Source organism: Neoarius graeffei, chromosome 6 (assembly GCF_027579695.1).
Source record: "Neoarius graeffei isolate fNeoGra1 chromosome 6, fNeoGra1.pri, whole genome shotgun sequence".
NCBI lineage: Eukaryota > Metazoa > Chordata > Actinopteri > Siluriformes > Ariidae > Neoarius > Neoarius graeffei.
The window spans coordinates 23,029,405-23,046,110 of record NC_083574.1 but is presented as its reverse complement, the minus strand read 5'-3'; the positions used below and the strand labels follow the sequence as shown (position 1 = coordinate 23,046,110).

Here is a 16,706-nt window from a genome sequence, read left to right as displayed (position 1 = left end):
AGATATCGCAGTTTTTCCCATTCTGATGTTTGAAGAGAAAATTAACTGAAGCTCTTGATTTGTATCTGCACGAGTTTATGCATTGTGCTGCTGTCAAGGGATTGGCTGATTAGATAGTGTCTTGCAAAAGTATTCATCCCCCTTGGTGTTTGTCCTGTTTTGTCGCATTACAAGTTGAAATTAAAATGGATTGTTGGGGGGTTAGCACCATTTGATTTACACAACATGCCTACCACAGGTGCAAATTGTTTTTGTTTTTATTTTTTTTTTGTGACCCAAACAATAATTAAGACGAAAAAAACGAAATCTGGCGTGTGCATAGATATCTGCTCCCCCCAAAAAAAAAAAAAAAAAAAAACAAGTCAATACTTTGTAGAGCCACCTTTTGCTGCAGTTACAGCTGCAAATCTCTTGAGGTATGTCTCCATTAGCTTAGCACATCTAGCCACTGGGATTTTTGCCCATTCCTCAAGGCTGCTCCAACTCCTTCAAGTTATTTTTTTTATTTTTTTTTTTAAAGATATTTTTTTGGGCTTTTTGCACCTTTATTGGATAGGACAGTGTAGAGACAGGAAATGAGCGGGAGAGAGAGAGACGGGAAGGGATCGGGAAATGACCTCGGGCCGGAATCGAACCCAGGTCGCCCGCATTCATGGTATGGCGCCTTAACCACCTGAGCCACGACGCCCCCTAACTCCTTCAAGTTAGATGGGTTGCGTTGGTGTTCAGCAATCTTCAAGTTATGCCACAGGTTCTCAATTGGATTGAGGCCTGGGCTTTGACTAGGTCATTCCAAGACCTTTAAATGTTTCCCTTTAAGCCACTCTAGTGTAGCTTTAGCAGTATGTTTAGGGTCATTGTCATGCTGGAATGTGAACCTTCGTCCCAGTCTCAAACCTCTGGCTGACTCAAACAGGTTTTCCTCCAGAATTGCCCTGTATTTAGTGCCATTCATCTTTCCTTCAGTTCTGACCAGCTTTCCTGTCCCTGCAGATGAAAAATATCCCCACAGCATGATGCTGCCACCACCATGCTTCACTGTAGGAATGGTGTTCTCAGGGTGATGGGAAGTGTTGGGTTTGCACCACACATGGCATTTCCCATAATGGCCAAAAAGTTGAATTTTTGTCTCTTCTGACCAGAGAATCTTCTTCCATGTGCTTGGGGAGTCTACCACATGCTGTTGGGCAAACTCCAAACATGTTTGGTTTTTTTTTCCTCCCCTTTTTCCTTGAAGCAATGGCTTCCCCCTGGCCACTCTTCCATAAAGCCTCGCTTTGTGGCGTGTATGGCTTAAAGTGGTCCTATGGACAGATACTCCCATCTCCACTGTGGATCTTTACAGCTCCTTCAGTGTTTATCTTTGGTGTCTTTGTTGCATCTCTGATTAATGCCCTCCTTGCCTGGTCTGTGAGTTTTGGTGGGTGGCCTTCTCTTGTCAGGTTTGTAGTGGTGCCATATTCTTTCCATTTTGCTATAATGGATTTAATGGTGCTCCCTGGGATATTCAAAGTCTGGGATATTTTTTATAACCCAACCCTGATCTATACTTCTCCACAACTTTGTCTCTGACCTGTTTGGAGGCTCCTTGGTTTTCATGCTGCTTGCTTGGTAGTGTTGCAGAGTCAGAGTCCTTCCAGAACAGGTTGATTTATACAGACATCACGTGACAGATCATGTGACACTTTGATTGCACACAGGTGGATCTTAATCAACTAATTATGTGACTTATGAAGTGAATTGGTTGGACCAGCTCTTATTTAGGGGTTTCATACGAAAGGGGGTGAATGCACACTCCAGATTTTTGTTTTTTCATCTTAATTATTGTTTGTGTCACAATAAAAAAATTGCACCTTTTTAAAGTGGTAGGCATGTTGTGTAAATCAAATGGTGCTCACCCCCCAACAATCTATTTTAATTCCAGCTTGTAATGCGACAAAACAGGACAAACACCAGGGGGGATGAATACTTTTGCAAGACGCTGTAACTGCATAAAACAGCAGGTGTATGGGTGTACCTAATAAAGTGGCTGGTGAGTGTAGATGCATAATTTGTCAGCCAAGCTCAACTCTATCAGTAAATGGAAAGGGATGACCTGTTCTTTACTAAATATAAATTGTAATCATTTGCAAGTTGTTGTGATGTAAGAGGAATAGAACACTTTGGGCCGGGGTGGTTACAGTAACTTTGCTTCACATTGACCACATTACCTCATCATTGATTATTTTCCTGTAATAACACACCCTGAAATGTTTTATTCTTCATACACCGCAACTTCATTAATAATCCAATTCTTATCTTGCCATGAAACTACACCATAAGTTTCACTTTCTTGATGCAGCATGTCTTCGTTTTGATCTCCTCCCTTTCTTTATAACCTTTTTTGCAGCCGTTTAGTCCAACTCCGGTTCTCGGTCACCTTTTCTCACTTTCAGAAGGCACGTTTTTTTTCCTCTCAGCTTCTTCTGCGACTGGTCTGTTATCTGGCAGGTTCCAGATGGAGTGACTGTGCTAATGAGTGCTTCCAGGAGTGTGTACTCTAAGCAGGACCGGCTGTTCCAGTTCTCTATGGAGTACCCTGTACCTGCCTACTTGGTGGCCCTGGTGGCTGGAGATCTACAGCACGCTGACATCGGACCCAGGTGCGTGTGAAGAGATTGGAGATTTAATACGAACTAAAATGAAGAAAAGTTACGTGACTTATAATATTGCTCACAGGTTTTTTATCTATATATTGGTTGAACAGAATTTTTCTTGCTTTTGTGGTTCTGAAATGGAAACCGGACCAAACCAAGTCGTTTTGATGGGCGCATGAGTCGTTTTGATGGGCGGTATGATAATATGGCATTGCAATGTACAAATGTAGGCTTTTTAAAATTTTTGTCAGCCTTTTTATTAAATCCAACACTGCTGCTCCATTGTAAGTGAACTCAATAGAATTAAAGCTCATAGGGTATATATCAGGTATAGACCCCTTGCTCGTGATGTCATGCATTACGTAATAATTTCTCCTGGGGGACAACCAAACACCGTCTTTCCTGTAAGCAAGGCTTAATCTGTCTTAAATATGGTTAATTTTTGTGCTGTTTTTGGTTGTTCCAATCATTCAAATAGAGAAAAAGATAAAAGGTATTACCATCTCCGTGGAACTTTGTCAAGAGCTTCTGTTAGCGGCCTAGGAACATGACTTGGGCGTTTCCTTAGAAAGGAAATATCTCTGATCCAGGAGTAGGAGAGTTCCCCCCCCCCCCTTTCTTCTCCACAGCAGTAGGAAGAACCTAGTACGCCTTTTTATCTGTAACTGTCAGTGAATCCCTTTGTTTCATTCCAACTTCTATAGCACACAACAACGATGTTGTGGGAGAGCAGCTCTCTCCAAGGCCTGCTATACAGTCGCAGTGTGTGGCCACCATCTTGCCATTTTCTTCACTGACAATCCACGGAGTTAAAGGTTTTTCGAGCATTTTTTGTGGGTGGTTAACCTGGAATAGGTTGTATTCAGTCATGTGACTTTTGCTTGTGAGTTTACTTCCGGTGAATGAAGTGGTGGTCAGGCAAACCGATTTGGCTGCCGTTATGTAAAGCGCAAGTGAAACCATCTCCGAATATTTCCGCAGTTTAGAGGCCAGTGTGTCAATATGTCTTCAGAAAGTTGCTCTTTGCGATGGGATAAATCCTTACACATTAACAAAGAAGGATTTTTCCGGTGAGTTGGAAATTTATCCAGCCATTGAGTTCCCCGACATCTCAAACTATCTGGTGCTGCAGACATCGTTCTACATGGACAAACAGATGAAAACCTAGAAGAGCATGGAGGCGTACAACTTTTTATATGTGGCTGGGTTAAAGATCGGGGGATCAGGACACTACAAGAGAAATCCTGGATCGTTTTTGCTCGGGTAAGTCTGCATTTTTGGGCTTTTTGTATGCACCTTTGCAGAGGTTTCTTGGACACTACAAGAATTAGTATCGGGTGTAAACAAACCACAGCCACTCAATTCTCAATCCTCCCTGTTCTTTTCCAGGAAACGATAAGTTTTTGTTTATTTATTTTTTAATTATTAAAACAGAGAAAATGCAATGAGAAGGTACATTCCAACATCTATATAGGTAACGCTAAGCCACAAATCTACATCACTCCAATCGTTTCAAGAAATTTTGTACGGATCATAACCACTAATAAACTCTAATTTCCACGTATATCTATCCTTTGTTTCATTCTGACTTAGATTATCCAAGTAATTTGGTAGTAAAGTTTCTTTTTTTTAGCTGTACTTTTCTTTGAACTACAGATGTCTGACATCTTCAGTATTGCTTGTCTTCAGTATGTAAACAAAGTTCACTTGTCCCCCAGGACAATGGTAGCAACGGTTGCGAACAGAAATGTGACATCAGTGCAAGGGCTGTATCGTGTAACTCTGCACAGGCTAGCATAAACAGACTATATGTTGACTCATATACAGGGTTTTTCTGTATTAAAAGGAAAAAAAAACTTCCAGGCTTTTTCAAAATGAGACTGTGCTGTTCATGCTTTATAGTTTTGTTGCGGTAATAATGCAATGATTAAAAAAAGTTGTCCTCTAGGCTCTTCTTCTTCTTGGCTGTGTACAAAGAAACCGGCAATTAGAGCTTTTACAACAGGCTTTTAGAGCATTTTACAACGTTGTTTATCAGACCAATACCTTTCATGCCACAGCATGCAACTCAGAGATACAGGATGAGAATAAATGGATCCAGAAGTAGTCAACCAAATTGGAAACAGTTTGCTTGTGAGGATCAGTGGTGAGATCAAGGTGTTCAAATCTAACTTATCCATCCAGTGTTGGCCTGGTACCATTGTGTGTTCATGTGATCATATAATATCTCAGCCAGATTAAACACCTCAGCCAGACAAATCATATTGTGCCCATGTAAATAAAACTGATTTTAAGAGTTTAAAGTGCAGATGGTAAGCTTTAATTAAAGATAACAAGCTGTACAGATGTCTTTTAAACTGGGTATGTGGGAGATTTGAAGATAATACTGTGGCTTGTACAAGTATTCAGTCCGTCTTTAATGTTTCTACATTTTGATGGAACTAAAATGGACTTTATTGGAATTTTCATTGATCTTATACATCAATATTATATAAATGTGTGTAGGAGGGAGGGGTTTTTTCAACATTTTTTGTAAAATTATCTACAAAACAACAACAAAAAAACATCCATAGCAGTCAAAAGGCCAAAGACAACAACTATCATGATGCTACCACTACTATGGTTTACTGTGGGCATGGTGTTCACAGTGTGCTGAGCAGTGTTGGGTTTCTGTCAAACGTAAAGTTTTGTGCCAAGGTCAAACAGTTCATCTTATCAGAAAAGAGAACCTTTTCCCATATGTTTGCTGAACCTCTGAAATGTCTTTTTGGCAAACTCTTATTGGGATTTCATATGGCTCACTACTTTTCCATAAAGCCCAGCTTTGTGGATTGTTCAGGCTAAGGTTGTGCTGTGAAAATCTGTGTTGTGAATCAATCCCTCTCCTTCTGAGTTACTTTTGGGCTCTTGGATGTTTTTCTGGCTAATGCCCTCCTCACCCAGGTACAGCATTTTGGTTGAAGGACAGCCTTATCTTGGCTACGGTTGGAGCCTATTCGTTTAATCTTTGAACAGTAAATATTAAATGTTAACCAGTAATGTCTTTCTTCTTTTCATCAGACTCTGATCCTGACGGGTGATGTAATGGTACATAATGGCGCTGTTCTTTCATAAAATAACACTATGAAAGAAGAGTGACATTGTGTACCATTACATCACCCGTCAGGATCATAGTCTGATGAAAAGAAGAAAGACATTACTGGTTAATATTTATTGTCTAAACCAGTGATGTAATGCTTCATCAGCCATTTACGTTATACATAGATAACTTAGCTTTGTCAATCACATCATCCAATCACATAGCTATAACACACTCTTGAATGTGAATATACAGGGTGTTTCAAAAAAATGTATATTATTTGAGATGTAAATATCCCATAATGATATCAGAATTTTTGAAACACCCTGTTTATACTTATGTTTGTCCTACAATAAACTGAAACATCTCTGAACAGCTGTGTCTGTGTCAGTGACTGTTTGCTTCCGGATATCCGTGAGGCAAAATCTGAGGTGGAAGAGGTCTACGTTCACAGATCATACTTTGTCAATTCAGTCTCCTTTGCTACAGACAGATCAAGACCTAACATCACACTCAGAAAGGGAATGTCATATTTTTAACAGATCATTTTTGATATTGTTCAGTAATAATATTCTAACATGCAGTTTGTTTGATTTGTTCCCTCATATAATGAAGCAGCATCTGTGAAACATATCACATGTATAGTATAAATGTCTTTTGGTATAAAATCAATGACCCCCCCCCCCCCCCCCCCCCCCCCCAAGGGTGTGCAAACTTTTACACTGCAATATTTGCATTATTGTTTTGTTGTATGTCTGTCTGTATCTCTCTCTCTCTCACACTCACACACACACACACGCGCGCACACACACACACTTATATTAGTTATTACATGAAATTGAGTTGGATATGTGCTGATAGCTGACGAGGCGTGTAGCACTGAGTTGACTATAAGCCATGTACGACAAGATTGAGTGGAATAACAGTTTTATTCTATCCACATTCACTGGATTTTGAGAAACTGAGCATTTTTATTTTTTGCAAATTCGCTAAACAAACTTTTATCCAAAACGTCCAACGAAATCATTTCCGCTTAGAATGTAAACAGAACAGGGAAATGACAGTAGCAATTTGTGAAAAAATGCTACAATAATAATTATTGAAAAAAAAAAAGATGTTCTTGCCATCAAATACTTTTATTCCATGTTTTGTTTTTTGGGTTTTTTTTTTTTTAACTTTTTTGGTGTTTTGTGTTTGAGTAGAGTTTTTATTTTGTCCTCGATTGGTTCAGCAACATGCTCCACCATTTTTTTTTTCTCTATTCATGGTATATGAGCCTCGTAGTAGAGTAGCCAATCAGAGCGTGCAGTTGCTCATATCCAGTGAATGTGGAGATATATATATATATATATATATATATATATATATACACACACATTCATTCAATGTGTTCATTCATTCATTCACATTCATTCAATTCATTTCAGACACTTTTTTTAAAAAATGTTGATTATTTTCAGATACATTTTATTGGCGCATGGATTTTTATATTGTATTTGGTCAAAATGATAAAATGTCACCTTTTTTCAGTGAATATAATAGTGACTGTTTTAGAGTACATCATATCTGTTTTAAATACCAATGTTAAAATTTGAATGTGTGTGTTTAGGAGCCGTGTGTGGGCTGAGCCCTGTCTCCTGACCTCTGCTGTTAGTAAGCTGGGAGGCAGTGTGGAGCGCTGCCTTGATGTAGCCGAGCAACTCTTTGGCCCTTATGTGTGGGGCAGGTGAGTGTCCATCTATTTCACTCAACTGTTGTGTGTTTATTAATCCTTTCAGATGTTGGTTAGGAACAAGAGGCTATTATTAGCAATGACACAATGTACTGCTGCATTTTCATGCACTGATGTGCCAGGACTGCAAAAGTCTGAGGCCACAGCCAAGATAATTTATTTAAAACTAGACCCATTGGAATACATACCGGGCCTCAGAGGCTGGGGGGCCCATGTAGGAAGAAAAGCAGGGGGAAAAATACTATACATTTGATTTGGTTTGAAGCTGACACATATCACATGTAAAAGGAGTCAAAATCTAAATATAACGGTGTTAATTGTGACACCAGGTAGATACTGAATCATTAAGGCAAATGGTGGACTGAACAAATATCCCAAACTGCACACTAAATATATGCACCTGTCAAGTAATTGGATATCTAGTATGTTATTGAACTGCACTAGAATAAGTGCTGAATTCAAGATCTAAACTCTACAATGTTTGCTGCTAATTTGTGCCTGTGGTGGAGCGGTGTTCTTTCTCATTGCATCTGCAACATTGAAAATGTCAAACCACAGCAACCTTCAACTGCTACTAGTGTATTCAGCAAGTGGTGACCACAGACTGCACCTTCTGTTAGTGGAGAATAATTCGGCCTTGTTTGAGTAATTAGTTAGAATAAAGTTATTCATTTTTATTTTTTTTTAATGGGCTACAACTAATTACAGCTTGTTTGGATAATCACTGAATCTGTTTTTTTTCTTTTTAAAGGGGAACAGAGGGCAATATACAGTGGTGCTTGAAAGTTTGTGAACCCTTTAGAATTTTCTATATTTCTGCATAAATATGACCTAAAACATCATCAGATTTTCACACAAGTCCTAAAAGTAGATAAAGAGAACCCAGTTAAACAAATGAGACAAAAATATTATACTTGGTCATTTATTTATTGAGGAAAATGATCCAATATTACATACCTGTGAGTGGCAAAAGTATGTGAACCTTTGCTTTCAGTATCTGGTGTGACCCCCTTGTGCAGCAATAACTGCAGCTAAACGTTTGCGGTAACTGTTGATCAGTCCTGCACACCAGCTTGGAGGAATTTTAGCCCATTCCTCCGTACACAACAGCTTCAACTCTGGGATGTTGGTGCGTTTCCTCACATGAACTGCTCGCTTCAGGTCCTTCCACAACATTTCCATTGGATTTAAGTCAGGACTTTGACTTGGCCATTCCAAAACATTAACTTTATTCTTCTTTAACCATTCTTTGGTAGAACAACTTGTGTGCTTAGGGTCGTTGTCTTGCTGCATGACCCACCTTCTCTTGAGATTCAGTTCATGGACAGACGTCCTGACATTTTCCTTTAGAATTCGCTGGTATAATTCAGAATTCATTGTTCCATTAATGATGGCAAGCCGTCCTGGCCCAGATGCAGCAAAACAGGCCCAAACCATGATACTACCACCACCATGTTTCACAGATGGGATAAGGTTCTTATGCTGGAATGCACTGTTTTCCTTTTTCCAAACATAATGCTTCTCATTTTAACCCAAAAGTTCTATTTTGGTCTCATCTGTCCACAAAACATTTTTCTAATAGCCTTCTGGCTTGCCCACGTGATCTTTAGCAAACTGCAGGTAAGCAGCAATGTTCTTTTGGAGAGCAGTGGCTTTCTCTTTGCAACCCTGCCATGCACACCATTGTTGTTCAGTGTTCTCCTGATGGTGGACTCATGAACATTAAAATTAGCCAATGTGAGAGAGGCCTTCAGTTGCTTAGAAGTTACCCTGGGGTCCTTTGTGACCTCGCCGACTATTACACACCTTGCTCTTGCAGTGATCTTTGTTGGTCGACCACTCCTGGGGAGGGTAACAATGGTCTTGAATTTCCTCTATTTGTACACAATCTGTCTGACTGTGGATTGGTGGAGTCCAAACTCTTTAGAGATGGTTTTGTAACCTTTTCCAGCCTGATGAACATCAACAATGCTTTTTCTGAGGTCCTCAGAAATCTCCATTGTTCGTGCCATGATACACTTCCACAAACTTGTGTTGTGAAGATCAGACTTTAATAGATCCCTGTTCTTTAAATAAAACAGGGTGCCCACTCACACCTGATTGTCATCCCACTGATTGAAAATACCTGACTCTAATTTAATCTTCAAATTAACTGCTAATTCTAGAGGTTCACATACTTTTGCCACTCCCAGATATGTAATATTGGATCATTTTCCTCAATAAATAAATGACCAAGTATAATGTTTTTGTCTCATTTGTTTAACTGGGTTCTCTTTATCTACTTTTAGGACTTGTGTGAAAATCTGATGATGTTTTAGGTCATATTTATGCAGAAATATAGAAAATTCTAAAGGGTTCACAAACTTTCAAGCACCACTGTATAGAGTAAATATAACAATAAAACACACATTAACAAACCTTATTCAAGACTTACAAAAGTTTTTTGTTCTAAGGTTGGAAAGTTATAGTGTTTTGAAAGTAGCTCGAGCAAACTATTTCCGCAGTTTGAACAGCCCGCCATGATGATAATTTTATCCAATCAGAATGCACGTTCATTTTCTCTGCGTAACACTCATGACGTATGTATGTGCCCAGTTGTGTTGGCTCATTGAGGTTGGGAATAGCACGTGTGAATCGGAAAGTAGGATGAATTGTAAGTGATCGGCTACACAATGCCACAGTATGTTGCTTTCAGGTGTAATAACAGGACCGATGGAAAGCATAACGATCCTCCAGACATGTCTTTTCACTCGTTTCCGCTGAAAAACTAGTAGTAGTAGTATAGTCTATTATGCCACTGTGTGTGTGTGTGTGTGTTATTTCAATGGAAATACCTGTTTCTGCCTCTTGCGACGATTTCGCAAGTCCACGGGTGGCGCCTATCTCATTGCAGCAAATAAATTCTGCTGGACTCGTGAGCAACTCCACGTTATATTTTCCGCACGAGCACCACGCCGTGTCACCTGCACGCATACGCTCTGCCCCACACTCGCCATGCCCATGGTCAGCATCAGTCTCATCCTCGCCGTCATCCGAGCTTTCTTCTCTTCTTTCTTCATCACCGGAGTCGAGAGTACCTCTCCTAGGTTCAAACTGGTACCCTTCTAAGCCATAGCCTGCTTGCAGTGTGTCTTGCGGGATCTCTTCGTATGATTCGACAGAGCTGTCGCTTTCACTTGATGTGCCCGACGCCATGATTACACGCTTCTCTCCTAGTGCAGTGGGTAGGGCTGACGTCACGGTCTTTTAAAAATGGCGACTCTTGTGCCGTTTAGCGTACCGACTATTATATTTACAATTACCAAGATATTTCGTTGTTTTCTAGTATATAATTTTGATAGAATACTTAAGAATACGTTACTTTGTCACATCAGCAACTATGTATATATATTATATTTGGTATCCCTTTAAATTCAATCAATACAAATTTTTAATTGATTTGTTGGATTATCTTTCAAATAGATTAAATACCGAACATATACAGTAATGTGCAAAAGTCTTAAGCACCCTGGGTTTTTTTTATAGCAAGCTTTGTTATAGATTTCTTTTTTTATGACTTCTACATTATCAAATCAGTATGAAAACATTTTAGAGTTCCAGACGTTCGTTTTCCAGCACAAAATTTAATGTTACAGGAAAAAAATGTTTGTATCTGAGCAGCACATTACATAAGAGGGCACTTTTCAGATTAAAAAAGAAAACATAATGAAGGCTACTGGGTTTTGCTGCAAAATGAAGCAGCAAGTGTGACAAAGTGTCCAGAAGAACTGTGGCTGGTACTACAAGATGTTCAGTAAAACCTACAGCTCATTTCCTTATAAAACTGCACTCATTGTACCAGAAATTACTATCTTTTTTTTTTTTAAACAAAGGGTCATCTCACACGAAATATTGACTTTGTTTCATTTATTATGGCTTACTGCTGTTTATAGTGTTTAATTTGCGCTAGCAGCACTAGCGCAAATTGTTACTCTTACTCAGGATCTTTCTACTTTCTCCTTCTCCAAACGTTTTTTTAGGATGCTATTTCTCCCTCAGTTTTCAACCAGTCATCACCAAATTTCACATGAAGAATACAGTGCCTTGCAAAAGTATTCATACCCCTTGGTGTTTGTCCTGTTTTGTTGCATTAGAAGCTGGAATTAAAATGGATTGTTGGGGGTTAGCACCATTTGATTTACACAACATGCCTACTACTTTAAAGGTGCACATTATTTTTTTTTTTATTGTGACACAAACAATAAGATGAGAAAACAGAAATCTGGAATGTGCATAAGTATCACCCCCCCAAAAAATAAATAAATGAATAAATGTCAATACTTTACTTTATAGAGCCACCTTTTGCTACAATTACAGCTGCAAATCTCTTGGGGTTTGTCTCTATAATAGCACGTCTAGCCACTGGGATTTTTGCCCATTCCTCAAGGCAAAACTGCTCCAACTCCTTCAAGTTAGATGGGTTGCGTTGGTGTACAGCAATCTTCAAGTTATGCCACAGATTCTCAATTGGATTGAGGTCTGGGCTTTGACCTAGTCCATTCCAAGACATTTAAATGTTTCCCTTTAAACCACTCCAGTGTAGCTTTAGCAATATGTTTAGGGTCATTGTCCTGCTGGAACGTGAACCTTTGTCCCAGTCTCAAACCTCTGGCTGACTCAAACAGGTTTCCCTCCAGAATTTCCCTGCATTTAGTGCCATCCATCTTTCCTTCAGTCCTGACCAACTTTCCTGTCCCTGCAGATGAAAAATATCCCCACAGCATTATGCTGCCACCACTATGCTTCATTGTAGGAATGGTGTTCTCAGGGTTTGCGCCACACATGGCATTTCCCATGATGGCCAAAAATTCAATTTTTGTTTCATTTGACCAGAGAGGAGTCTTCCATGTGTTTGGGGAGTCTGCCACATGCTGTTGGGCAAACTCCAAACGTGATTCTATTTTTTTTTTTAAGCAATTACTTTTTTCTGGCCACTCTTCCATAAAGCCCCACTCTGTGGAGTGTATGGCTTAAAGTGGTCCTATGGACCGATACTCCCATCTCCACTGTGGATCTTTGCAGCTCCCTCAGCATTATCATTGGTGCCTTTGTTGCATCTCTGATTAATGCCCTCCTTGTCTGTGAGTCTGAGAGTTTTGGTGGGCGGCCTTCTCTTATCAGATTTGTAGTGGTGCCATTTTCTTTCCATTTTGCTATAATGGATTTAATGGTGCTCCCTGGGATATTCAAAGTTTGGGATATTTTTTTATGACCCAACCCTGATCTATACTTCTCCACAACTTTGTCTCTGACCTGTTTGGAGTGCTCCTTGGTTCTCATGTTGCTTGCTTAGTAGTGTAGCAGAGTCAGGGTCCTTCCAAAACAGGTTGATTTATACAGATATCATGTGACACTTTGATTGCACACAGGTGGATCTTAATCAAATAATTATGTGACTCATGAAGTGAATTGGTTGGACCAGCTCTTATTTAGGGGTTTCATACGAAAGGGGGTGAAGACTTATGCACACTCCAGATTTTGGTTTTTCATCTTAATTATTGTTTGTGTCACAATAAAAAACATAATGTGCACCTTTAAAGCAGTAGGCATGTTGTGTAAATCAAATGGTGCTAACCCTCCAAAAATCAATTTTAATTCCAGCTTGTAATGCAACAAAACAGGGCAAACACCAAGGGGGGATAAATACTTTTGCAAGACACTGTACCTCTGGGCTGAATTACGTTGCTATGACTTTTGGTGGTGATCTGGATCACTGATCCAGAATGATCCATGAAAAATGGGATATTTTTTTTTTTCCAGTCAGTGGTTTTGTTTTTGTTTTTTTAATTCAGGGCAGCAGGGCCTTTCCTCACTAAGCATCATTTTCTTTCTCTCTCTCACCATTCCGGATCTATAGGGTACAGCAACCAGACGTTTTATGGCTTACTGCTGTTTATAACTTTATTTTTTTATGTTGAAACAGTTAATTTCTTTATTTTTAAGCCATTTTTGTCTACAGCATTTCTTTACATGTGCCTCAGCCTTTTGCACAGCAATGCAAATGTATTTAATTCATTTATTTTATTTTTTTAACTGGTTCTTTTTTTTTTCAGCTGTAACAATGTCTACATTTCAACCCCTGATTTGTTCAATTCCATCAAGACACATTGAAATTAAAGACATTATCCACTGGCTTTCTCTCTCACTGAAATGCTGCGAAACTGATTGATTTTTGTGCAAGGTGAATCATTTTCATTCGACTCCAGCGTTTTGGGACTGACTAGTTTTCAATGCCTGAAATGAGTGAATTGACTTTTTTTTTTTTTTTAAGATCGACTTCAAGGAGGCTGGAGATGAGCTGACTTGTCACACGAAATATAGTGTATACTAAGAAAATTAAACAGTGTAGTGGTGATCAATGCTCCTAGGTCAAAATAATACAGTAGTTTAAATAAGCTACTTAATTCAAATAGCTTCACACCTCACTGTCAAACATTGCATAAGGTATAATACCAGTCAAAAGTTTGGACACGTCTTTTTTTAATTTAATGGTTTTTCTTTATTTTTATTAATTACTGTAAACAACACACTATGTTGTTTCTCTTTACTTAGTTGAGCAGTTCTTGACATAATATGGATTACTACAGTTGTCAAATAGGACTATTTACTGTATTTGTATTATTTACTATTTTACTGTTTGAGCTCAAACACATTAAGAAGGCAAGTAATTGCAGTAATTAACTTTTGATGAGGCACACCTGTTAACTGAAAAGCATTCCAAGTGACTACTTCCTGAAGCTGGTGAAGATAATGCCAATAGTGTGCAAAGCGTCATCAAGGGAAACAGTGACTACTTTGAAGAATCTAAAATATGAAACCCTTTTTGTGTTTCACACTTTTTTAACTACATAATTCCATATATGTTCCGTATGTAATTTCATAGTTTTGATATGTTCTGTATTGTTCTACAAGGTAGAACATAGTCAAAATACAGAAAAACCTATGAATGAGTAGGGGTGCACAAACTTTTGACTGGTATGGTACATGCTTTGTGGTACGAGTTGAAATTTGAAGTGAGATAACGTTCATCTTATAGACTAGCCATTTATTTGAGACCATGTTCAGTCATCAAGTTGCCTGATGAATGACCAACTTTTTGGCCAAAGTGGCATTAGTGAATGTTTTTTCTGAATGTTAAGTGTGACCTTAAAGTGCTGATGACACGAACATGACTCTATGCAATTTCTTAAACTATACAACATGGCAAACATGTTGGATTTCTGTTATAATTACGTGAAAAGAAGCTGTTGTTACGCAAATATCCAACTTTTAATTGCACAGCACAAGAAAACTGGGTCCGTGGCTCGCGGCCATGTTGTGACGTCAGCGGGAGAACACGCTGCGGTTCACTGGCTGTTCTACTCTGGTTCTACTCAATGGAAATGGCGCGTGAAAACGCCGGTGAACTCTCTAGTGCTAGCTCTTCCTCTTCTGGGAGTCTAGAATTGTGTTGATCTCTTCCGAATAGAATCTATGATAGCCTACCGTCTTTACCCTTTGCCTCTCGTTGCTAGGCGGCAGTTACATGAAAGCCGCAAGCTTTCACAAGCAAATACATGACTGATATCACACCGACTTTATGATTACATTTATGATTATCATGTAGAATCTATAGCTCTACGTACCTTTATCTTATGTCGTTTCACAACACATGTTCTGACAGGAGGACTGTCTTTGGATCCGGCATAGCTACGAGTAGACCCCCTCCGGAATACTGGCAGTGTTGCCAGATTGGGAGGAATCCCGCCCAGTTGGGCGGTTTCAAGTGCATTTTGGTGGGTTTTGAACATATTTTGGGCTGGAAAACTTCAGCAGTATCTGGCAACAGATACTGCTGACGTTTTCCAGCCCAAAATATGTTCAAAACCCACCAAAATGCACTTGAAACCGCTCAACTGGGCGGGAAACCTCCCAATCTGGCAACACTGTGTAGGCACTGCTGATGGTAGTAACACACGTTTGTGATGAACTGAATACCCAAGAGATTCTTTTAAGCTGGGAAGGGTGTCAAAACAATCCAAATCAAAGTGTTCAGAGCACAGGACGGATGTTGGTGAGGGCTCCCACTTGTCACGAGTGCGCCTGACTTGCTTCACCCACTTCGCATGCAGCTCGGGATCTCTGGGAAACTTGAATAAACTTAACCCATCCTTGTAGGTTTTGGAGCAAAAGCCGGCAACACAACGCGAAGGCATAATAACATATATATAAAATGTATAATAATAATACTAATAATGGCAAACTGAACTCCTGTCGCATCAACAACAAACTGGTAAGTTAGGAGGAAGGTTCTTTCGCTGACGTCATATAGCTCCTCCTCGTCTTTCGTCTCCTGGGTGCTGCAGCCCCGTCAAATTTGCCCAAATAGTCGCGTTTTTTATCATAACTTGTAAAATAGGCGCCTTCGTGAATTAATATATGGATCATCGGGAATTACTTTTTATATTATAAAACATCGCCAAAGATGTCAGAAACGTGTCATCAGCACTTTAAATGAGTCATAAGCTAGATAAACCAAATAAGGACACAGATATTCCACTGTTTCTGACTTTTCAACAAATGAATGATTCCAAATAATTAATAAAGAAATTTGTTGGCAACTGTTTTTCGAGTTTGGATCACTTTTGTTGATGTTATTTCAGCCCTTCTAAAAACTAATGAAATCTTTTGAGTGTTAGGATTTATGATTATATTATGTACATACCCTAACGGTTTGTATTGCATGTGATTTCTCTCCACAGGTACGACATTGTATTCCTCCCCCCTTCATTCCCTATTGTGGCGATGGAGAACCCGTGTCTCACATTTATCATCTCCTCCATTCTGGAGAGCCAGGAGTTCCTGCTGATTGACGTCATTCATGAGATCGCTCATGGCTGGTTCGGAAATGCTGTCACTAACGCCACCTGGGAGGAGATGTGGCTCAGTGAGGGACTGGCCACGTACGCACAGAGACGCATCACTACAGAGGTTTATGGTACACACATAAACACACAGCACAGATCTCTCCAGTGTACAGAAAAACACTACTGCATAATCTGGTATTGGGCCTCATTTAATAATCTTTTCGTAAAGTAGTATGCAAATGTTTTCATAGAACAAACCATACTAAAATTCTCCCCAGATTTACAAAAGTTTCAGTAATGCTGATTTTCTTTGTGCTCATGTATGTTGATAAATGCCAACCACTCGCTCTCATGACACAGCTGATTTATATTTA

General features: G+C 39.3%; 1 protein-coding gene across 1 annotated transcript in view; it reads left to right on the top strand.

Moving 5' to 3' along the window:
• The window catches only part of rnpepl1 (arginyl aminopeptidase like 1), a 35,430-nt gene that overhangs the window by 5,938 nt on the left and 12,786 nt on the right, over positions 1–16,706 (top strand). Inside the window, exons 3-5 of the mRNA XM_060923450.1 lie at positions 2,491–2,642; positions 7,325–7,441; positions 16,228–16,463. Of these exons, the coding sequence (XP_060779433.1) occupies positions 2,491–2,642; positions 7,325–7,441; positions 16,228–16,463 (505 nt within the window). The remainder of the gene's footprint in view (positions 1–2,490; positions 2,643–7,324; positions 7,442–16,227; positions 16,464–16,706) is intronic.